General features: G+C 37.6%; 1 protein-coding gene across 2 annotated transcripts; it reads right to left on the bottom strand.

Moving 5' to 3' along the window:
* Positions 1 to 22,344: 22,344 nt before the first annotated feature.
* On the bottom strand, positions 22,345 to 24,504 carry GID1C (alpha/beta-Hydrolases superfamily protein). Of its 2 annotated transcripts, none has more exons than XM_079024900.1 (3): positions 24,115 to 24,504; positions 22,772 to 23,780; positions 22,345 to 22,682 (listed from the first exon to the last, which is right to left on the bottom strand). In XM_079024900.1, exons 1-3 carry the CDS (start codon positions 24,151 to 24,153, stop codon positions 22,651 to 22,653), a joined length of 1,080 nt encoding a protein of 359 aa, XP_078881026.1. In that variant the 5' UTR covers positions 24,154 to 24,504; the 3' UTR covers positions 22,345 to 22,650. The 2 variants fall into 2 exon arrangements, with proteins under 2 accessions (XP_078881026.1, XP_078881025.1); XM_079024899.1 differs by having other exon boundaries at positions 22,345 to 22,628.
* Between the last annotated feature and the right edge of the window lie 520 nt (positions 24,505 to 25,024).

Genomic DNA, 25,024 nt, shown 5'->3' with positions numbered 1-25,024 from the left:
AAGGAGTCTACAAGTATAAATAGATCCCTTGAGCAAGGGAAATCGGCATCACTTCAAAAGAAGAGAACCCCTGGCCGATTTCTTCCTAACCTCTCTCTCAAATCATCCTCTTTGCTAGCTGGTGTTTGTAAGCCATTAGAGGAGTGACAATTGTGACTCTAGAGCTCCAAGACAACAAGATCAAACAAGAGATTCAAAGGTAAACTTCTAGATCTGATTTTGTATTGTTCTTATACCTAATTAGTTATTAGAAGTCTTGGATTCAAAGCATGTTTAATTAGAAAGCCTAGATCCAAGCATTAGGGTTTTTCATGCGCACATAGGAAAGTTCTTATGGCTAAAACTCATCAGTGGTATCAGAGACTAGATTGGTTTCTATTAAATTGTTGCTTGTTTGTTTGAATCTTGTTTGCAAAATTCGAATTTTGTGTCTCTATGTCATGAAATCGACGAGTCCCATGGTGGACTCGACGAGTTGGCCTGACTCGACGAGTCCAGTTGGGAACTCGACGAGTTCGAGCGTCAGGAAGGGCCAGATTCGGGATTTTTTCATATTTATCTTATGGAAACTTGCCTTCATCATATTAGATCAACCTTAATCCGATTTTCTGATATATATTACTATAATCTTGATCTAATTAAAGATATTTATCAACTAATAAAATATTTAATTTCCTTATGTGATAATTAATTAATTATTTTGATCAAATTGGTAATTATCTTGCAAGAAATCCTTAAATAAATCAAATATGGATAATTATGGAATTAATTGTTAATAAAGATTATTTGTTATTTGATCCTCCATGTTTTAAATGTTTAAAACTTGTCCTCAAGTTTTCAAATTTATGTTTTGTGATTAAAAGTTTTAATTTAGACAATTTAAATTTCAAACCCTAGATTTTTTAAAAGTTTAAAATACAACCCTATACTAATATAATATTACAAGATTAATATATATATATATATATAACTAAAATGCTAGTCTTACCGTTAGTAGGCCTCATTCACGAAGCTGATCTATAAGGTGGGTATAAGGTTGCGGCCTATAAAATGGCGCTTAATGGGTGTACACTCACACCCACCGCTTGCTTGATCGGTGAGGGTCGTTAGCCGAACGGGTAGGATAGGGCAACCTCATCCTCTCATTAAAAGTATAATATGAAATACAAAGTAACTACATGTTTTTTTAAAAAATTTCTCAATCTTAGTTACTTTAGGAAAAGTGAATTGATGAAATCCCATGAAATTACACTTTGCGCCCTTGCTAAGAAGTTAGCGGAGCGTGTGTGGTTTACCGGCACACTAATTGGTTCTAAGCAAAGGTGGCAAAGGCTGATTCATTGTTTATAATAGTTCGATGGAGCGTGTGTGGTTTACCGGCACATCGAATAGGTGATCGTTACAATGAAGGCACCATGTGAATTTGCATGGTAATTCACACCCGCTTTGTGATCCTCGGTATCCTAGTCACAAACAAGAGGGGCACATCGAGATTTAAACATGCCATTGAATAGTTTCAATGAATCTCATCCGAACCTAGGAATTCTCAATACATTTAGGACTTAAAGTTATGTTTTTATGGTGGAGAATTAGTGAATCGTCATTCACTTACCTTCATATTATTTGCATGTTAGATTACGGCATCCCTTTTCTAATATGTAAATATTGTTGTTGGATCCTAGCCCTAATTTTTCTTATTTGGTGATAATTAGGGATTCATATTCTAATCTATCTTTGTCCTTTCTATTTGTAGATGTCGAACGCAAACAACGCTATTGCTAGTTCTTTCACATTGATGAGCCTTTGTCAAAAGGTCACTTTCGATGGGACAAACTTTAGCGAATGGATAAGATACATTCGCACCATTGCTCGCTATGAGAATAAGGAGTATGTCCTCGATGAGAAGCTCAAGAAAATCAACCCTGAAATCGCTACTCCGGCAGAAATGACCGCTTTTGAAACTCACGAGCGAGATGCAACGAAGGTACATTGCATCATGATAGCCACTATGAACTCCGAATTCCAAAAGTCCTATGAGGACATGTACCCGTATGAGATGCATCAAGACTTATTGGAGAGATACCACCAAAACGCGAGACAAGAGCATTATGAGATTTTCACTAACATGATTTCCGCTAAGATGGGTCATGGAGAGTCTCTTACCGTGCACCTGCAAAAGATGCAAAGGTATGTCGACCGTCTTCGCAAGTTAAATGTTGACTTTGGGGAAGACTTGGCGATCGACATGGTGCTTCACTCTTTGCCTCCTAGCTACAATCAATTTAGGATGACCTACCACATGAACAAAGAGGAGGTCACCCTAAGCAAACTCCAAGGTCTCTTGAGGGTCGCTAAGAGCAACTTCAAGGACAAGTCTATTGCACCAACTCCCAATCCAACCGCTGCTCCTGTCTTGGCTATTGGACAAGGAAAGCGAAAGAAGAGGAAGGCTTCGTCTAAGAACTATCGCAAGGTTAAAGCCCGAGATGGTGCCTCTTCTAGTGGGACCAAAGTTGATCCTGCTAAACCCTGCCCTAACCCGAATGAGGCAGAGTGCCACCACTACCATAAGATAGGACATTGGAAGAGAAGATGTCCAGAGTACCTGCAAGCCATCAAGGAAGGAAAGATCAAGCCGTCTTTCGTAGGTATATACACAATCAAATCTAACGATTCATCTCATGCTATTTCTTGGGTTCTTGATACCGGTTGTGGTTACCACATTTGTTCTAATGTGCAGGGACTAAGAAGAAATAGGGATGTGGAGGTTGGAAGAATAAATCTAATCATGGGGAACAGAAGATCATCGCCTGTGACCAAGATTGGAGTGTATTCTTTAGTACTTAGGAATGGTTTAAGTTTAGATTTGAACAATTGTTGCTATTCGCCAGAAATGGCTAGAAACATCATTTCATTTCATGGTTTGTTTAGACAAGGTTTTAGATTTTCTTTTAATAATGAGAATGGTTCTATTTTGGCTTATCTAAATGGTGTTTTTTATTTTGAAGTTATACCATGTAATGGAATATATGAAACTGTTATGATTGTTGATAACTTAGGAAATGATGTTTTGAACATAGATTCTTCCAATAGTATGGATAGAGCATCCTTGTGGCATTGTCGTCTTGGACATGTCAACAAGAAACGCATAGCCCAACTCCAAAAGGATGGAGTGTTGGAGTCATTCGACCTTAGGGAAGACGACACATGCGAATCCTGTTTACTTGGAAAGATGACTAAGTCACCCTTCACGAGTACGTGTGAAAGGGGTGAGGGTCTATTGGACCTAATACATACCGATGTATGTGGACCGTTTAGATCAACCACGAAGGATGGGAACCGCTTCTACGTGACTTTTACCGATGACTATAGTAGATATGGGTATATCTATTTGATCAAGCAAAAGTCAGAAACTTTTGAAAAGTTCAAAGAGTTCAAGATTGAAGTGGAGAATCAATTGGGCAGGAAAATCAAGATGCTTCGATCCGATCGAGGAGGAGAGTACCTAAGTCTTGAATTCCACGATTATCTCAAGGAGTGTGGAATAGTTTCACAATTGACGCCACCTAGGACACCACAATTGAATGGTGTGGCAGAAAGGCGTAATCGAACTTTGTTGGACATGGTTCGCTCTATGATGAGTCGTGCTTCACTATCAATCTCTTTCTAGGGGGTATGCCTTAGAGACTGACGCCCATATCCTTAACCGAGTCCCTACTAAGAAGGTTGCCAAAACACCTCACGACATGTGGACAGGGAAAGCTCCCTCGTTGGCACATATCAAGGTTTGGGGTTGTGAGGCTTTCATAAGACGAGATACTCACGACAAGCTCGAACCTCGAAGTGAGCGATGTATTTTCATCGGCTACCCGCAGAAATCCTTTGGATATCTCTTCTATAGACCGAAGGACAATGTTGTCTTTGTTGCAAGGAGAGGGGTTTTCCGAGAGCGAGAACTCATAGGTCAAGGAGACAGTGGGAGGCAAATCGAACTTGAAGAGATTCAAGAGTCGACAAATGAAGGAACCTCTACCGCTGGCACTCAACCCGAGGAGGAAACTCCGGTTGAACCAATTGACTAGTCCTTACCTCTTAGACGTTCCGATAGAGTTAGAGTTCAACCCCAGTTTTATGGTTTTCATATTACTACCGAAGGGGATACGTATATTAGTGATGGTACACTAATAAATCTTGATGAACCTAATAGCTATAAGGAAGCCATGGCAGGCCCGGAGTCTGTGAAATGGAAAGAGGCAATGGATAGCGAGATCCAATCCATGTATGATAACCAAGTTTGGAATTTGGTTGATTATGTGCCCGGACGTAAGACCGTTGGGTGCAAATGGATCTTCAAGAAGAAGACCGACGTGGATGGAAACGTACACACATATAAAGCGCGATTGGTCGCGAAGGGCTTTACTCAAACTCCCGGAGTTGACTATGATGAGACCTTCTCACCAGTTGCGAAGATAAAATCTATTAGAGTGATGCTAGCAATTGCCGCATTTCATGATTATGAGATTTGGCAAATGGATGTCAAGACCTCTTTCCTTAACGGAAAGTTGGTTGAGGATGTTTACATGGCTCAGCCAGAGGGGTTTGTGGATCTGAAGCATCCGAATAGAGTGTGTAAGCTTGAGAAGTCCATTTATGGACTTAAGCAAGCATCTCGCAGATGGAATCTTTGCTTCGATGAGAAAGTCAAAGAGTTTGGATTTGTACGAAGCGAAGATGAATCATGTGTATATGTCAAAGCCAGTGGGAGTATAGTAAGTTTCCTCGTTTTGTATGTCGATGACATACTACTCATAGGAAACGACGTCCCGACTCTGCAGGAGGTTAAGTCCTGGCTCGGGAAGTGCTTCGCTATGAAGGACCTCGGAGAGGCTTCTTACATTTTGGGAATAAGGATAGTGAGAGAAAGAAGTAAGAGACTAATAGGACTTAGTCAGAACACTTACTTAGAGAAGGTACTGAAACGTTTTAGTATGGAAAACTCAAAGAAGGGAAAATTACCGATACAAAGTAATGCCAAGTTGAGTAAGACTCAAAGTCCGAGTACCGAAGCAGAAATAGCAGAAATGAGCCGAGTACCATACGCTTCTGCAGTTGGCTCAATCATGTACGCTGTGACTTGTACTCGCCCTGATGTAGCCTTTGCTTTGAGCATGGTTAGCAGATATCAAGGAATTCCTGGCAGAGCCCATTGGATTGAGGTGAAGAATATCCTTAAGTACCTTCGGAGGACGAAGGAATGGTTCTAAGTCCTCGGAGGGAGTGATGACTTGAAGGTTCGAGGGTATAGTGACGCCAGTTTTTAGACCGACAGGGACAACTACCGTTCGCAGTCTGGCTGGGTCTTTACCCTGAATGGAGGAGCAGTGACTTGGAAAAGTTCCAAGCAGGAAACCGTAGCTGATTCAATGTGCGAATCAGAGTACATTGCAGCGAGCGAAGCGTCGAAGGAGGCAATATGGTTGTAGAACTTCATCGGTGATCTTGGAGTTGTACCCACCATAAAGGAGCCCATGGAGATTTTATGTGATAATGAAGGAGCGGTAGCATTGACCAAGGAACCAAGAGATCATGGTAGATCACGACACATCGACAGAAAATAGCACTTTATTATACATCGTGTAGAAGAAGGACAACTTGTAGTGAAGAGGATATCATCAGAAGATAACCCAGCAGATCCGCTTACGAAGGGACTGAGTAGGGTTAAGCACTTGCAGCATGCTAGGAGTATTGGGCTGAAGGATGATATTAGCATAGATTAGATAGTATTAGAAACGTGTAATAGATAAATGTAATTAACATTTGATGATTAAATAAAGGAGTTTTATTTATGAGTAATGTTACTGTCTTATGTTAATTGTTTAACTATTGTTTCACTTTGCATGTTTTGACTTCCAGAATAATTGAGTTTATTAAGAATAATCGAATTATTCAAATTGCCCACAATCGTTCATATGTTGGAAGTAGATATGAATGAAGATTGTCATGAATTGGTGCGTAGATTTTCTAAATGGTATTAGACATAGCAAAGGGTTGCTGCGACGTTCATGAGTGCTTATGAACTGGTTTTGAGCATGGGAACAAACTCGCGCTTGCTGGAATCACCTTATGGAATATGATATATAAAAGGGTGATCGCAAGACGATAATATCATATAGTCTTAAAACCTAGATATATGGATTGTTATTTGTTAATTGATTGTACATTAATAATGCGAAAACGCATCAGTAACTCGGTGTTATAAAACGCATTGTTGTGTATAGTTGATTAATGAATAAGTAAATGCATATAAGTCGAAGTTTATCTGTAACTTTTATCCTAAGTAGGTAAAAGCGATATCTCGGCCGCTCGATGATTTGATTTGACTTGTGTGTCGGGCCCGGTCAGAACTGAATTGATGTGTTCGATTAAGTTCTACGTCAAATAAATCGGAGATCGAGAAACCTAAATGATTGACTAATCATTCCATAGGATTGTCAGCATGATATCTAACAGAGGACTGTACGATCCCTTATCTAAAGGACAAGATTGATTAGATCAGAGTTTGACAGCGTCTTTGAGATCTACGATTGCGAATCGGATTGTACTTGTGCATATAGTTACTAGACTTATCCAAGTGGGAGACTGTTGGAATAGTGTCTAAGGCTGCAACTATATTAGGCAAGTATTTGACCCGATTGTGCATGGTCCTTTTGGGTTGCCTTCACCATAGCAACTTGATAGGATGAGTTATTATGAGAGAATAAATATTATTAATATATTATGAGAATAATATAAGGAATAATAATATTGTTATTTGATTAATATAAGTCATAAATTAATTAGTATTAATTTGGTGACTTAAAGAGATTAATTAAATAAGAGGGTATAAACTGTCAATTGTTTGATAGTTACACTTTAGACTGTAAATCCTTAAGGGATAAGGAATGGACGGATTCTAGGGCTTAGAATAGCTCAAAATCGTCCAAGGCTTATCTAAGGTAAGAATTTGGATTGCTTTGAGGAAAAATTATCCAACTAGGGTTTAAAGGTGAAACCCTAAGGAGTCTACAAGTATAAATAGATCCCTTGAGCAAGGGAAATCGGCATCACTTCAAAAGAAGAGAACCCCTGGCCGATTTCTTCCTAACCTCTCTCTCAAATCATCCTCTTTGCTAGCTGGTGTTTGTAAGCCATTAGAGGAGTGACAATTGTGACTCTAGAGCTCCAAGACAACAAGATCAAACAAGAGATTCAAAGGTAAACTTCTAGATCTGATTTTGTATTGTTCTTATACCTAATTAGTTATTAGAAGTCTTGGATTCAAAGCATGTTTAATTAGAAAGCCTAAATCCAAGCATTAGGGTTTTTCATGCGCACATAGGAAAGTTCTTATGGCTAAAACTCATCAGTAACCGGGGGTTAAAATAGTAATTTGGGCAACACTTCGTTACTATAAATAACTTTCTTCTATAAAATCTGGGAGCTTTCTTGTAAATCAGGCTCTGCGAAGGTAGGGCTTCAAACCGAAAAGACAAATTCCTCGAGCTTCTCGGGCACTTCGGAACGTATTTCAGGTGTTTGGTATGATCTCAGGGCTTCGGGGGAAGTCGGAATGAAAGAGATATAGGTTAAAGGGTGAAATTTGGCAATTTTCTCAAAAATACCAGGGAGGTCTCGCAGCCACTATATATAGTTATGAGCCTCGGATCCGGAGCAAGGAGATGAAGACATGCGTCGCAGATCTTCGGCCGAAAAGAGAACACGCGACAGCAGCAGCGAGGCTAGGAAGGCTCGGATGCGAGGGTCAGATGGCTCCACCGGATGCGAGGCACGCTGGAAGCTGGTTGGGTCGCGACCTCGGTCCAATAAAAAGGCAACATGCGTCGGATTCTCATTGGACCAACTTCGGACTCGTCATTAGATCAGGACACGGGGCAAGCTCGCACGAAAGGTGACGTGGCCGAACCTTATCCATGCGAAATTTCTCGGATTTCGCATTTTTCTTGATTTTTGTGCCCCGAACTTCTAAAATCCATAACTTTCACATACGAGCTCCGTTTTTGATGTTCTTTATAAGGACGCTTAGGTAAATTTATGCTCTACAACCTTCGTTTAAACTTCGTCGGCTAATTTTGTCATTAATTTCAATATTATTATTTTTAACAAACCGGGACAAGAAAATCCGTTAAAAATTCAGAACTTCTTCATCCGACGTCCGTTTTCGTCAGAATTTTTACCGTTGTACTACTATTGACGATACCTTCGATTCTCGTTTAGGTTTTGTCGGCTAAATATCGCTCGATCTTTATTTCGAGTTTTTAGCTGTCTACTGCTATTCCGAAAAAAATCATAACTTCCTTATACGAAGTCAGATTTAAAAGTTCTTTATATGAAAGTTTATTATTTTAACAAGTTCTACAACTTTCATTTAAATCATTAAGGTTTAAATAATAAAATTTTACTTATTTCAAATTTTATATTTTCGCTATATTTCACTATTTGGCATTTGATTGGAATCTCATAAGACTTCCAATATTTTCTGAATGATTCTAAGCATAGTTTTACTTTATTTCTAGTAAAAACCATCTGTTAGAACTCAACATTCAAATTTACATAATATTTCGTAATATTATTCACTTTTATAATTTACAATACACGATAACTGAACGTGTATGTTACATGTACAGTATCACAACAATTGAATAATAGTAATCAAAGCAACAACAACCATTGTATTAATAGTATACTGTTTACGTTACATTTGATTCATATAATACGGACTTCAAAAGTAAATACAAGTAAAGACTCGAAACTACTATGCTCCATCTTCTTGAATCCAGCGCATGTACCTATCTACTAATATCCTGAGAATACAAGTAGGTTTTGAAAGAGTATTAGCATTAAGCTGGTGATTTCAAAAGTGTTTTGTTTTATAAAAACTACTCTGTGTTCTTTCGAAAAGTGCGTTGTGTTTCTCCAGAAAACCTTATATTTTCTTATGTAATGAATGTTAACTAAAAACAAATGATTTTTACTAGTTCCTCCTGCGGGTACTTAATGTATACAAATCATATACAATCCAGATCGGACAAACAATCGATTGTGTGGTTCTGCCTCAAGCCCACAACCAAACAAGGAACAGGAAATGAGGCAGAGTCACACATCCCACTGAAAGTCAGATCTTCAAATATATAATCCTAAAGTATTCACTAAATACTTACAGATTTAACTATGTTGGTCCTTTAATATCTATTGATATTGTTCCTCAAAAAAATCCAATATTTTCTTATGAAAAGCTTGATTAAACTCATTCCTTCTATGACTACTTAGTTCATACTAGTTATGTATAAACCAACATCGAACAATGTAACATCCCAAAATTCAAGACTAAAAATTTCTTTTAATAAAACATTACTTTAAGCAAATTCATCATTTCAAAACATAAACAGAGTATTAGTTTCCAAAATACATGTTCGTTATCAGAGTAAACATTCCCAGGTTGTCTAAACTATGGTGTGTGCCATGCGATCACCCCGAGCTCTTCCCTCCGCTACCGGAAGTACCTGAAACCAAAACTGAAAACCGTAAGCATGAAGCTTAGTGAGTTCCCCACCCTACCACATACCATGCATAACCACATACTGCACATACTGGGCCACGCCCGCTATCTTGGGCCTCGCCCCTTACCTCGGGCCTCGCCCGCTACAACGGCCCTGCCGCTCCAGGCCCCGCCTGGCTTCGAGCCCCGCTCGGATACAGATCTGTTTCACTTAGGCCTCACCTATCACAGGGCCCCGCCCACTAATCATATAATAGCACATAAACATATCACATCACATCACATAAGCTAAACACATACTAACGGATCTTGTCCTAAGGCCTCGCCTATCTCTGGGCCCCACCCTTGTCCTGCTACTGGTGAGTCATGAAACCCCGTCCATACTCCTAATGATAGTGAGGTACGGGCCCAGCCCACCCTCACTCCTTCCCTAACTTGGGCCTCGCCCCTGATCTGCTGCTACTAAGATGTGGAACACCATCCACACTCTGTTATTGGTGAGATACGGGACCTCGCCCACACTCACCTCCCTACCAGGCACATACAAGTATCACACAGACAACAAGTATAAACTATCACATAAACCATTCCTTGGGCACCCGCCCTCTGTCATTGGACCTCGTCCCAAATATCATACTAGCATACTATGCCTAGGGCTAACCCCCGGGTCTTCTACTCATAACTACACGGGCCGGCATTGTGGCCTTAGACCCATTCACACAAAGGGAAACTCACCTGTACTGGCTGATGAACCCACTAGATGCTGCCCGGCAACTCTCTGAACTCCTGCTCCACTCGCTCCCCGAGCTACCAATATCAATGCAACACTGAGTCTATCTGACCCCCGAAAGACAACCAAGTCAACTCTGGCCAAAGTCAAAGTCCTGGTCAAAGTCAACCTTCAAGGTCAACCCTACTCGCCGAGTCACCCTATTGACTCGCCGAGTTCATATGTCCAGAGTCCTTCTCTTTGCGACTCGACTCGCCGAGTCAGTCCATGACTCGCCGGGTCTACCGATTACCGAGTCCTGACCTGTCCAACTCTCCGAGTCTCCATTCGACTCACTGATTCGAGTCTCAACTCGAAGGGTTTGGGGTTTCGCGACCTGACTCGCCGAGTCCAAGAACAGACTCGCCGAGTCCAGGACAACCTTCAACAGACTCGCCGAGTTGTTCATCCAACTCGCCGAGTTCCTGCCCAACATCATTTGACTCGACGAGCTGTTCATCCCACTCGTCGAGTTTCTCCAAATCTTCATGCTACTCGCCGAGTCCACTCAAAGGACTCGTCGAGTCCATTCAGATCTCCAAACATGCAGAGGACTTTTGAGTCATGCAGGGACTCCAAACCATAGATCCATACTTCCAAAGCTCAATCCCCACGTAAACTTGCAAACTTTACGTATAACTAAAGATATCTAGGCTCAAAACATACTAGGGTTTGGTTTAAGGACAAAAGGGCTTTACCAACTACTCATCTCCTGATTCTTTATGACATATTGGACCATCCCAACACTAGATCTGAAGTGGCAACAACATATCTAAGCCCCTAACTCGAATTGGGTCTCAATCAACCATAAAACCCCCAAATCTCATAACAAAATAGATCTAGATGCAAATAAGGGAAAATGGCAGCTTAATACCTCCAAGATGAACACAAACTGAAGTAGATCTCGGATATACACCTCTCCTTTGAAGCAACCTTCTTGATCTTCAAGTTCCTTTCCAAAATTTCCTTCCTCCAAAGCTATTTCTCTCAAATGATGGAAGCTCACACGAAATCTAGGGTTTACAGGTTCTCTAGGATGATATGGAGGCTGAGGAAGGGACATAACACCCTTTATATAGGATACAATTACCGGAATTAGGGTTTTCCTTGCATAGACCAGACTCGCCGAGTCTCCTTGGCCGACTCGCCGAGTCGGTCACTTACTCCTCGACCCGGATCCCGCTCGGACTCGCCGAGTTCCTCCTTGGACTCGCCGAGTCGCCCCTAAAAATTAGGGTTTTCTTTCCTTTCTTGGCCTTAAAAACTTGGGTGTTACAAACAAGCAGCTAACTGTTTGAATCTGCCATAAGCCCATAACCAAACAAGGAGCATGGAATGAGCCAGAAACCACACAGCCCACAGTCTGTCGGATATTCTTCATACGTAACCCGGCTGCATAAACTAAAGAATTATAGAATTAATATTGAATATTTGTTACGTGAATAATAATCCCATTATTTTTGAGGTATTGATGTTTATCCTGGAAAATCCTATATTTTCCCTAAGTGTAAGTTATTGAATTACATGTTCCAAATCGAAGAGTACAAGTATGTACCATACTTATGTTGTTAAGCATTGTTCTGTTTGAAAACCCTGGCTATCACCAGTAATGTATAGTAGTTTTATTATAGAAATAAAACTAGTTAAAAATGTATTGTTCTCTATACTGAAAGTGTTGTTAATACCCTCTTGTGATCACTTAGTACATACGAGTCATAGAAATCTAGATCGAACAGACAGTCGATTGGGTGATTCTGCCCTAAGCCCACAACCAAACAAGGAACAGGAAATGAGGCGGAGATCACACATCCCACTGCATGTCAGATGTTAATTTCATATTACACTAATGTAGATACTAATTCATCACATAGTTACTAACCCTTTTGATTGTTTGTTAGGTATATTATTACGTGAACGAGTCGTTGTTTCCCAGTGAGTTCTTATAACCATACTATGGATGATAAACATTACAACGTACTTCGAACGTCATGAATTGAATGACGTTTGTCACCCTAGGTTGACTGAAGCTAATAGTCAGGGTGTGGGATTGTCACTCTCGTATAGATCTATACACAAACTCACGCTCTCCCTCCAGGAGACTCTGGTTACAAGGGGTAGACTTCTCAGAAGATGTGTCTCACATTGTATTTCTCTCAACAAATTCACGAATAATACTATGAAACCCTTTTTGTTATTAACATGAATCCTTATAAAATAGTACCTTTTATTTCAGAATTCATAGGTTTGTTTCCTAGTTTGAAAACTGTACTTATAACGTTTGTATCTTAACATGTTTTGTAAAACTAATTTCATGTCTAGTAGTAACATTATTTATCATGTTTATTAAGTTCTACTTTCAATGCGTGCTAATCATAGGAAAATATAATAAACCAAATTATATTTTTGAACACAACATTACTTGTGCTTTTACTTGTATCTCCCCCCCCCCCCCCCCCCCCCGAAACCATTTAAAAACCTCGAAAAAAATATAGGGGTATGAACTCACCTTACGGTGAATGACTCGGATGAATGACAAAGATAGGATGCTTGGTATGCTAAGTGAAGTCCAGAGCACAATACGGTCCTATTAAGCACATATTAATATGTATAGGCCTAAAATTAGTGTAGAAAACCACTAACAATCATAGGAAACACCCTTAGGATGCAGGAAACACTTGTAATGAAGTGTTAGAACCAAGAATGAGGGATGAAATGGAGTTCACGGCCAAACCACCATGGGTTCACGGCCCATGAACACATGAAGGATTCACGACCCAAGATGTATTCACGGCCCATGAACACATGAAGGGTTCACGGCCCAAGAACACATGAACATTTGATGGGTTTACGGCCCATCTATGAAGGGCTCACGGCCCTATGAAGGGTTCACAGCCGTGAACCCTTCAAGTTCATAAGATGGTGATGAAAATGATGAATTTATGGATGAATACGAAGCTCTTTACATGAACAAGATGATTAAAAAGTGAAGAGGGATGAATTACTTACGTTTGAGGGGTGAAAAGGGAGCTTTTTTTTGATGAGTCTTGAGAGAGTCTTGAGGAGTTTTCGGCCAAGGAAAGAAGAAATGAGGGGGTAAATGAAGGAAGAACATATATATAGAGGGGGGGGGGTCACGGTCGTGAACCTAGTTTGCAGCTGTGAACATCCCTAGATATCGTTTCCGACTCGAATGCATTCCTCTAATCCCGATTTGACACTTCTCAACCTTCAATCCATAAGTATATTAGGCTTAGAGACTCTCAGACTGATCCTAAACACAAGAAGACCAAAGCAAAAGCAATTCTGACTTCCTATCGATTGCGTTGACTTACAGAGATTTTGGGTTGTCACACGGTACAAATAGGATGAAGGACCTGAGAGGCGGTCCAGACGTACTGATGGCTCGGAGAGCGGTCCAGATAGACTAATGGCCCTGCGAGGCAGTCCAATCAGACTGATGGCTCATTATGCATGTTGTTTGTTTATATGATACAATTATGGTTTGTATGGCGTTGGTATTTTGGGGGAACTCACTAAGCTTCGGGCTTACAGTTGTTGATTTTGTTTCAGGTATTTCTGATGCTCGCGAGAAGGCGAAGGCGTGATCGTGCACCTCCTTATATTTTTATGATTTGATTTTGGGATACTCTGACATGAAACCATTTTGAAAACAAATTTGTAATAATTATTGGTTTTTGAATGATTTAAATTTTTTTTAAATTGGCATGATTTTTATAGGTGTTACAAAATTGGAACAACAATGCAACCTCCTATCTCATTCTCTGGATGTGTGCGACCATGTTTTCACCTAAATTTTTTCTTTGGTAGCCGCCTATACCGTGAAAGGAATTGTGTGTGATAGAAGATTATGGTCAAAGTTGGGCTTGGGTTATGGAATCTAGAGTCATGAGGTTCATTGTGAAGGTCTCGAGTGGTTTGTCAGGTGGAGGAACATTTGAGCTTATGCGGGATTTGGATGCAATGTGGGATTCTTAGATGGACCATCATTATTCTCGTGGGAGCAGTAAGCCGATTCATGTTTCAAATTTCAGTTGTAATCTTGGATGATCAGTTGAATGGAATTGTCTTATTTAGCTCTGCTCTAATTGATTTCGCGTTATTAATGGATTAATTATCTTTGCTCTCGATTGCATGTGTGATGGAGTTTGTGAATGTTGTGTGGATTTAGAGCCTCCTGGGTATCTGGTTATCAATCGTTGGGGTCAAGTAATAGAGTGCAAGTTGGTATGGGTATCAAGGATTGTGCAGTTGTCAGTTAGTGGATCAAGGAAAGCCTGAGTGTTATCAGTGGATATCTACATCGGGCTTTCAGAGCCAAGTATGAGCGTGGCTTAGTTTGGTATGTGACCAGTTGGTTCTCGTTGAGATGGTGCACTTATGTGTGATCTTAGCATGACTTCGATTGGCCAAGGAGGTTTAGAGCCAATCAAATATACGGTTTTTCTGTTAGTTTGGTTGATGTGTGGGGTTGCATCATGAAGTGGAAGCAAGAGCTGATTTCGAGAGCAAAATATAATTTAAGTGGGGGAGAATTGTAACATCTTATTTCCTACCATTTTTGGGCCGTATTCCGGAAGTCGATTGTGTAAGTCTTGGGCCTTAAGGAGGCAAAGTTTAGTCCTTATTGAAGGAGGTAATGATAGTTAAGAGATTTAACCCTTGAATTATATTGGGTCAAAGGGTAAAAAGGGAAAAATCATAGGTTGGGTTCTTGCATGAAATATGTATTTTTTTAAAAGTTTTTAGTCCAAGATATCTAGATAATATTGAGGGGCTCTTCAATACCTTTTTCGTGGATATAAATATCGCCACAATCGGAGCTGAACGAAAAACTTATAGCAGTTTGAATATGGTGTTGGAGGTAGTAGTACGTTGGGCATACTCAATGTATGTTGGGCATACTTTATGATCAAGAAGCCTATTCAAGAGCGTACGTTGGGCATCCCATTTGGTATGCCATGCAGACACGATCAGATATCAAACCCAAATTTAAGGGTTTTGTGCCCTATTTAAGCTCCTTAACTCCCCCAAACCCTTTCGGTTCTCAACCTCCACCCCTTCAACGTCCTCCCTTGAAACCCTAAACCTAGTTTGAGCCTTGTGAGTACAAATAAGGTATTTTTAAGTGATTTGGAGTGTTCTTAGTCCATCTTGGAGAAGAAGAAGCTCATTGGAGAAGTGTTGGTTGCATTGGGGCTTGTAGATCCAGACCTTGTTAACCTTGATCTTTCTTCTAGAGGTATAAAGTTTAAATCTTGATGAGGCATTTGTTAGAGTTAGCTAGTTTTGGGTGTTATGAGCTTTTGGTCACTTTAAGTGCATAAAGTTTAGATCTTGAAAGTTTGAGACCATGTCGTGGATAAAGTTGGAAACTTTATCCATCTAAACATCATATTGATTCAGATTTGACTAGATAATGGTTGTTCGGACCATTCTAATGGATAAACTTGAAAACTTTATCCATTATGGAGTTATTAGGAACCATAAAAATGCTATCTTGGTCCTTCTGTCCCTTCCATGCAAGAGTTATGATGTCTTAATAGATTAATAAGTTAGGGATTTAGCTTTTGGACCTTTTCTAGCTTTGGAAAGTCATAAAGGTGGAAACTTTATGACTTAAGTCAATGTTTTGAGTCTAGATCTGAGCTCTGGACAAAAGGTCTTAAGGTATAAAGTGCTTAATGGAATGTTGAGATAAGCCATAGTATATTGGGCGTACCAGGGGGTATGCTTGGCATACTGGACTTGAATCACATATGTTGAGAGTACGCTGGGCGTACACAGCCTGTCTTGGACTTTAACTTTAGTTGACTTCCGGTGAGTGACTTTTTGACCAAGTTTGACTTTACGTCAAACTTGAGGATTTTGGACTAGTGATTAAGATTTTATTTGGTTCTGGTGTTAGTGGATTCGCGAGAGCAAGCAGTGTAGAAGGGAGCCTATCGCAGTGTTTCAAGGTTCTTCGATTCAGGTGAGTTTCCTTACTGTACTTGCAGGTTGAAGACATCAATGTCGACCCACTTGGTTATGTATTGTGGTATATAGGATGATGATATGCTATAGTGATATGTTAGATATGTATCCTAGTATATAGGATGTTGATATGCTATAGTGACATGTTAGATATGTATCCTGGTATATAGGATGTTGATATGTTATAGTGATCTTTTAGATCTGTATCCTGGTATATAGGATGATGTTATGAGGTAGTGATCTGTAGATTTGCTTGTTTGTCTTTTGACTAGTTATATGTTTATCAATGGATATGTTAACATGGTGTGGTTGTTGAGACTGTACTGCTTTGTGCTGCCAGTCAACAAACCCGGGGCAATCCAATCGGGAGGTTATGGGCCAGGGCAATCCAACCAGGAGGTTGTGGTATAGGAGTAATATAACCGGGAGGTTGTGAACCCATTATGTAGTATGTATGGCAATCCAACCGGGAGGTTACGAGCCAACACAATCCAACAAAGAGGTTGTGGGCCAGCGAAAATCCAACTAGGAGGTTGTGGACCCAAAGGTATTTCAGTCCGATGACTGATTGGACTCAGCATACATGATTGTATATGTTATCTGTTTGTGTGAGGGTACTTTGGGGGAACTCATTAAACTTTGTGCTTACAATTTCAGTTTTATGTTTCAGGTAATTCGGATGATCGAGACAAGGCGAAGACTTAATCGTGCACATCATCTTGGATTTTGTGAGATTATGATTTTGGGATACTCTGATTCATATTTATGACTTTTGGAAACTATGATTTGTAAACGCTTAGGATTTTGGATTGGTTTAAAAAAATGAATTTTTTTTTTTGAGTTTGAAATTTTTTAGTTAAAGACCGTGAATATTTCTTATGATTCTCATCATTTTTGTAATTCTTAGATCTCTCTCTCTCTCTCTCTCTCTCTCTCTCTCTATATATATATATATATATATATATATATATATATATATATATATATATATATATATATATATATATATATATATATATATATATATATATATATATCCATTGAGAACTCAAATATTCTTCAAAACCCAATAACTAAAGATGCAACATTAGATCAATATAACTTCATTAATGCACAATTGTCATTTTTCTTTCTAAGGCTTTTACCAATCTATGGATTTGTCGGTTATGTGCCGTAGGAGCGATAGCGATGACCTCAAATTTCTTGCTTGGGTTTTTAGTTTCTCGCATAGCTAGACTTCATCAGGCTCGATTCCTTCATCTCAAATCTTGATACCAAAATATGGTAAAGAAATAAAGTTCAGGCTCGATTCCTTCCTCTCAAATCTTGATACCAAAATATGGTAAAGAAATAAAGTTTCAAACTCAGTTCATAAGGAATTATAATTCTTAAGATAAATATTTCATTCTATTTTATTATACCTATATTTTTTTTATATACGTAAGTAGATTTGTTTCAATTAAACTATAATTTTGTGCAACCACTTTGTTGGTTTTAAGTTTCATGGCCAATATATTTTCAACAAAATTCTATGTTTGTTAATAAATTCTAAAAGCAATTTATTTATTTATTTATTTATTTTGTAGTAATTTGAAGACGAAGTTTATTTGTCGATATAATTTATATTTAACTATACAATATAATTATTTTATCATTAATCTAGACATTAAAAAACGTTAATCATATTTTCAAAACACATTGTAAAATGTCAAGAATCCAATATTTTTTAAGAAAGAGCAATCCATGCACAAAAAATGAAGTCGTTCAATATATAAACGATTGTTTGTTATCACTATTTTCAGAAGCTAAAAATGAATACTTAAGTTCTGATGGTCTTTGTCATTCAGAGTATGTTCAAGATGACTTTGATGAAATTTTATATTCACATGATATTCTAAATGGTCTTAAATTGTAAGGTTTGCGCATTTATAAGTTGACATTAAAAGTCGGTGTTCCAAATATATTGGTAAGGAATATTGATCAGAAATGTGGTTTGTATAATGGAACGAGGTTACGGGTTATAGCATTGGGTAATCATGTTATAAAAGCAGAGATAATATTCGTGAGTAATATACGAAACCATACGTTTATTCCAAAAATCTCTTTGACGCCTTTAGAAAAAAAGGATTTCGTTAATATTTCAAGAAACAATTTCTATTGATTGTATGTTTTGCAATGACAATAAACAAAAGTCAAGAACAGTCGTTATCAAAAGTAAGTTTGTTTTTTAGACAACCAATGTTCACTCATATGCAGTTGTATATTGCATTGTCCAAAGTTAAAAACAGAGATCGATTAAAATATTAATTTTAGACGATGACGACAAAATTGCCGATAGAACACCTAATGTCGCATTAAAAAAAAGTCTTTGCAAATTTATGATTACCCATTTATTTAAAATAGGTTATTAGTTTTTTTATTTGTATACATTAAACTATTTATTCATTATTTCGTTTATGATTACACATATAATACACACACATGTCTCCACATTTTATGTAACACGTTTATTTAAAATAGTATATACATTGAACTACTTATTTATTTTATCTCTAAATTTTATGATTACATATATAATACACACAGGTCTCCACATAGTTTCTAAAAGGGATAATGACTTGACAGGGTAACAAACTTTCGACTTTTGTCACATTTAGTCACTAAACTTTTTTCCGTTATCTATTTGCCATTGAACTATTGAAACTGTTCATATTTTACCCTTATGACCGGCTATTGCCGGTCATAAGGGTAAAATATGAACAGTTTCAATAGTTTAGTGGCAAATAGACAACGAAAAAAAGTTTAGTGACTAAATATGAACAAAATCGAAAGTTCGTTTCCCTCTAAAAAGTTCAATGACTAAATGTGAACAAACTTCCTATTGTATTGTGTTTTAGCAAATTATTTATTTTTGTTTAATTGTAGCAACATTTGTTGATGAGGAAATCTATGAAATAAAAAAACAAAATGTAACATCCGGATTTCCAGGTATCATAATTTAAGTATTTTTCTTTTGAGTTAAGAAGAGAGACTCGACGAGTTGACGCCTCAACTCGTCGAGTAAGGTCGCGACTGATGACTCGGATTAATGAATGGCCTCGACGAGTCGGTGAGGCGACTCGACGAGTCCGTGTTGTTGGCAGAAACCCTAAATCTTTGGGCTCGAGCCATATTTAAAGGCACTTATGACCTTCAATTGCGACTACCTTTCCCATAAGTGAGAACCCTAGCGAGCTTGAGTGTGTAGAGTGAAAGGAAGAGTTATCTTGAGCTTTTTGGTGTGATAGATCTGGACCCTTCTAGGTCCAGAGAGCCGAGAATATGAAGTTTTAGTAGAGTAAACCTTGGGTTCGAAGTTAGGAAGCATTTATGGTATTTTTATGGTATATATAGTTATTTTCATCTTACACATAGATATGAAGTATTTTATATAAATTACGTGCTATGTGTGCATATTATTTGAATACTTGTTGTCTATGCTGGATGAACGATTTTATACATGTCTTAAAAGATTTAAACGGTATATTTATTTTATATCTACAAATATGTTGCGGATGAAACATGGGTAGATGAAATAGTTGGTGTGTGATGAAATAAAATGATGAGAGATAGGAGATGATAGAAAGGTGATGATAATTAGGTAAATCGATGATGATGAATATGTGATGTAGGATGAAAGGAGATACCATAACCTTAACCAACAATGTGGCGATGTAGTCATCTATCAGAGTATAGATGGCGACCACGGACTATTCTAGACAACTTAGTGGAAACACCAGCAGGCCCATAACCTGTAGGTGATGAATTACGAGTTCAAGCGATGTTGTAACTACGTATTCATGCGATGATACTCTAACCCCTTAGTATGAATTACGAGTTCAGACGATGTTGTAACTACATATTCATAGGATGTCACAAATTATGCATGCCAAACTAATGGTCATAATTCACATCAGTGAGAATGGTTCATTTTTTTGTAAAACCAAAATCAGATTGGAAATTTTGATTTTTTATTTTGGAAAATGTCAAACCATTGGTTTTTTATTTCGGTTTTGGTTTTTTGTTTTTTTTAAATATATTTTCAGGGTTCTGTTTTTTTTTTTTTTTTTTTTTTTTTTTTATTTCATAGACTTCTTCATCAACAAATGTTGCTACAATTTAACAAAAATAAATAATTTGCTAAAACATAATACAAGAGAAAGTTTGTTCACATTTAGTCATTGAACTTTTTAGAGGGAAACGAACTTTCGATTTTGTTCATATTTAGTCATTAAACTTTTTTTCGTTATCTATTTGTCATTGAACTATTGAAACTGTTCACATTTTACCTTTATGACCGGCAACAGCCGGTCATAAGGGTAAAATGTGAACAGTTTCAATAGTTCAATGGCAAATAGATAACGAAAAAAAGTTTAGTGACTAAATGTGACAAAAGTCGAAAATTCGTTACCCTTTCAAGTCATTATCCCTTTCTAAAAATATATGTATGAAATATGTGTTAAAACATGGTGAAATATTTTCACTCTTATAGTTGGATTCTAGGTTTTGCTACAACTATTATAGTAAGGTCAAAGGTGCTTAACTAAGTATTAATGGTACTTGATATGACTTTAAGATACCATGACATGTAAATTAGTATATTATGGTAAAAATTAGCAGCTCAATGGTTATTCATGTTTGTCGACCTATTAGTATATTATGGTAAAAATTAGCAGCTCAATGGTTATTCATGTTTGGCTACCTATGTAGGTGTTTGACGTTTATAATTGTAATTTGACCTCTAAGAGGCGTTGTGTAGGGATGTACCCGTTTCGGAACCAGACCAAAATCAGGATAATCGAAGCTCAATTAAGAAGTGAACAGACAACTTAATACGACTAATTAGTTCCAATTGATTCTGTACCGATATCGAATCCGATTCAATTCTATTAAAAAATATGTTATCTAAAAATATATTTAATACCAATACTAATACCAGAACCAACCCAACCGGAACCAAAATAACCTAAAATTCAATATCTCTAACCGGTTTAATTTTTCAATTTTTTGGTTAACAGGCTCATCTCTACTTTAACGGGGTAAATTTCATGTAAACTTGAAATGGTTGCTTATAGATCAATATTTAATAGTTTATAAAAAAAAATTGTGTGTTTAGCAACCAACTTTTGAAATCTTGAGCTTTCACTCTTTAAGAAAAATATCAAATTACAAAAAAGAAAAAATAAATCTTTTGCTACGAGCTTAAATATTTTACTTTAGAACAAAAAATAATTAATAATCCAAAAGCTATTATTTGCCCTTTTAAATTTTATACAATTTACTCAAACATTTCTACATAAATAAAAACTACACCTTTTGGCTACAGCTGCTGGCTCTCAACGATTTTTTTCCAAACATACGCATTTGTAAAACATAATATCAGTACACAACAATTCGTGACATTTTTATTAATCTTGTGTGCATGTTTTGTGCAAATATATATTATGAGATATACAACAGTTCAAATATGTAAATAGATATCCCCTACAATGGCCTACTTTCGTGGTCCTAATATGTGGGATACAAACGCGTAACAATAGCCGTGAGACAGAGATGTGAGATATAATCCATTCATGGTTTATATGCGTTACACGTTGCATAAAATCTTATTCATAAAAAGATTTACTTTAAGAATATAATAAAATTGTCATTGAACTTAATGATATTGATGCCTTTAAGACTAGTTTGGTGGTCCATTTTTCTCTTAGTACTTTTCATAATTATTGTATCTGCCACAATACCAAATCCATTTAAAATAGGTAGCCCACAAATACCAAATCCATCTTATAAACTATATACGAAACGAAACACACTTTTTTACTATGATCACAAATTTCTAAAAAAAAAAAAAAGAGCCATGATCAGAATAAAACAGAGAAAACGTAACAGGAAGGCATACTGAAACAAAAACAAACATATTTATATTTTATATATATATATATATATATATATATATATATATATATATATATATAATATGCGTCTCTTAAAACATGTATACACATAATATATATATAAGGGTTCATGTTCATCCCCAAACTCAAATCAACAACACATATGCTGAAAAAAAAACTAAGTAAAAATAACCTTCAGGAATTAGGATGCTCTCCTTTCTTCCTCTCCTTTGGATCCAGAAGTTGGAAAGTAGGATCTGATGAAACAGAGTCAACAAACAACAATGGCGTTCTTTCAACCACACACCAAGTTATACGCTTTTCTTCAAGCAGAAGCAACAAAACACATACTTCCAGATCCAGCCAAAACCCTTAGCTGAAAACTGGATAATTAGTACTTAGTAGAAATAGTGGCACACAATCTTACAATCTGCAAACCGAAACCTCAAAAGGGTATGTCAATCTAATCAAAGTATCAAACTAGTGAAGTAGTGGAAAGTAGATAGATAGTCTACTCACAATCAGAGATTGGTGTCACAAAGCTACGAATCTCATCCATAACTGTATGAAAGTGATCATTATTAGGCAACAAGTAGAACCCAATTGTAGCTTTTTCAAGGTATAGAAGTTTCACATCTTGTCCAGCTTTTTTAAGCCCATCTGCATACGCTAATTGCCAATCTTGAATCAAGTCCAAACCAGCAACAACCACAAGACTTTTCGGGAATTTAACTCCTTCAAGAGTTACACCTCTTGGCCCAAATGGATTACAAGCTGGATGATCTCTATCTTCGCCTTCAGGAAGAAAAGCTTTCCAATACCAATCTCGATCTTGAATTGTCACAAAGTATTTTGTATCCAAACGTTTCTCAGATTCAGTTCTTGTGTTCCCACCAAACATTGGGTTTAAAAGTATGTTTCCGAGGACTTGGATTCCGGATTTGACTGCACGTGAAGCGACTTGATGGACGATGTTGCCGCCGGAGCTGTCTCCGGCGAGGTAGATGTGAGCTTTTGAGTCTTTGGATTGTAGCCATGGACGTGAGTTGACCCATTCAAGAGCAGTCCAGCCATCGTCGTATGCGCTAGGGTAAGGGTTTTCAGGAGCACGGCGGTAGTTTACAGAAACCACCACCGCGTTGCAGAGAGTGACGAGGCGGCGGCAAAGAATGTCGTAGATTGCGCTATTTGCAGATGAATGGGCGAAGCTACCACCGTGGAAGAATATTATGATGGGGACGACGTCGGAGGTTGATACGGGTTTTTTAAGCTGAGAGAATGTTGTGGAGAGTGTTGCATCGGGTTCAGTGTCGTTTGCAGGTCGGTAGATTCTAGAGAGAAGGTTAATTGTTTGGTCGATTACGATATCGAAGGAGAAAACTCCGTCGACGGGATTCACGTTCGCTGGGACTTTCCGGTCGAGGAATTCTGCTAAATGGCGGTTGAAAGTACCGTCCGGTCGCCGGAGAAGGTTGTAAGCCAGCTTGAAATTAGACATGAGGATCCATTGATTCAGTGGAACGACCCTCTATGAACATAAACAAAAGCAAACTTTGAGAAATAGTAAACAAAATTCCCAATCGATGGAAATAAACCATTAAACCCTAGCGCCAATTCAGAATCTAAACCAGTGAAATAACTGCAAATTACACGTACTACGTAGCATGTATTTAGCTTTTCCTAATCGCCTTCTATCTCAGTGTAACTTATTCACGATATATATCAATGAAATTTGAAATTTCAAAGCCCGATCGATAGATAGAGGAAAACCTCGAAAAATCGGAGCAACACAAACCAGAGAAGAAAATATGTACGCAAACGGAATGATAATTGCTAAGAGAAGAGATTAAGAGCGTAGATACCTTTGATTCGCAGACGTTAATTTGGTCACTTCCCGCCATAAACGGATACTTTGAAGAAGATTTAAACAAAACGTAAAATAAGAAAAAAGCCCTAAACAGACGTTGAATGGCGATGTATGATGTATCTTCTTGGAGCTTCAGAGCTTGAGAAATGAAATCAATGGAACATCACATTTCTAGTGAATATTGTTTGATTGGATGATGGATACGTGGATGTGCCAGGGGGATCCATGGAAGTAGAGGAGTGGCGAGTGAAGGATAAGGTGAAAGAAAGGGGGTTGATGCGCAGGTTAGCAAGAAAGTATGGGATAAGGCTAAAATGTTAGGTGAGAATGGGGTGTGGCTAAGCACTAGGGACAATAGAAACGATAAAAGAGAGACCCAAATGGTACCGTACTCGTGTGTAGTTGTATTTAAGTGAAGTGAGCCCCGATTATTATTATTTTACACCACATCACTCAAATATCTTTATATTATTATTATTATTATTTTGGATTTTAATTGCATTATTCAATTTAAATGTAACAATATATTTAACTTAAATTAATTAAAGTTTGGTCGATAATTGTTGATTGACTCAATACTGAGTCGGACACAACAATGAATCTGACTAAAAAACATATCATATGAGTTAGAACCAAATCAGAATGTTTTAAATGTCATATTAAAAAAATCTAAATCTGATCGATCGAGTTGGATTTAACTTTTTACCAAACTCAATAAAAAATATATCAAACGGAATCTAAAACTTTTTTGTCAATTTATGATGATTGTTTGGAATTCCGTCATTAAAAAAAAAATAGTAATTGTAACAACTTTTTGTTACGACACTTTGTTTAATTTGAAAAATATGAAAGTGAAAAAACGTAAATTTCATAAAACAAAACTAGTTGTCTTGGAAATGGTCGAA

Source organism: Lactuca serriola, chromosome 2 (assembly GCF_051521515.1).
Source record: "Lactuca serriola cultivar US96UC23 chromosome 2, Lser_US96UC23_V15, whole genome shotgun sequence".
NCBI classification, from domain to species: Eukaryota; Viridiplantae; Streptophyta; class Magnoliopsida; order Asterales; family Asteraceae; genus Lactuca; species Lactuca serriola.
This window is presented reverse-complemented; position numbering and strand designations above follow the sequence as displayed.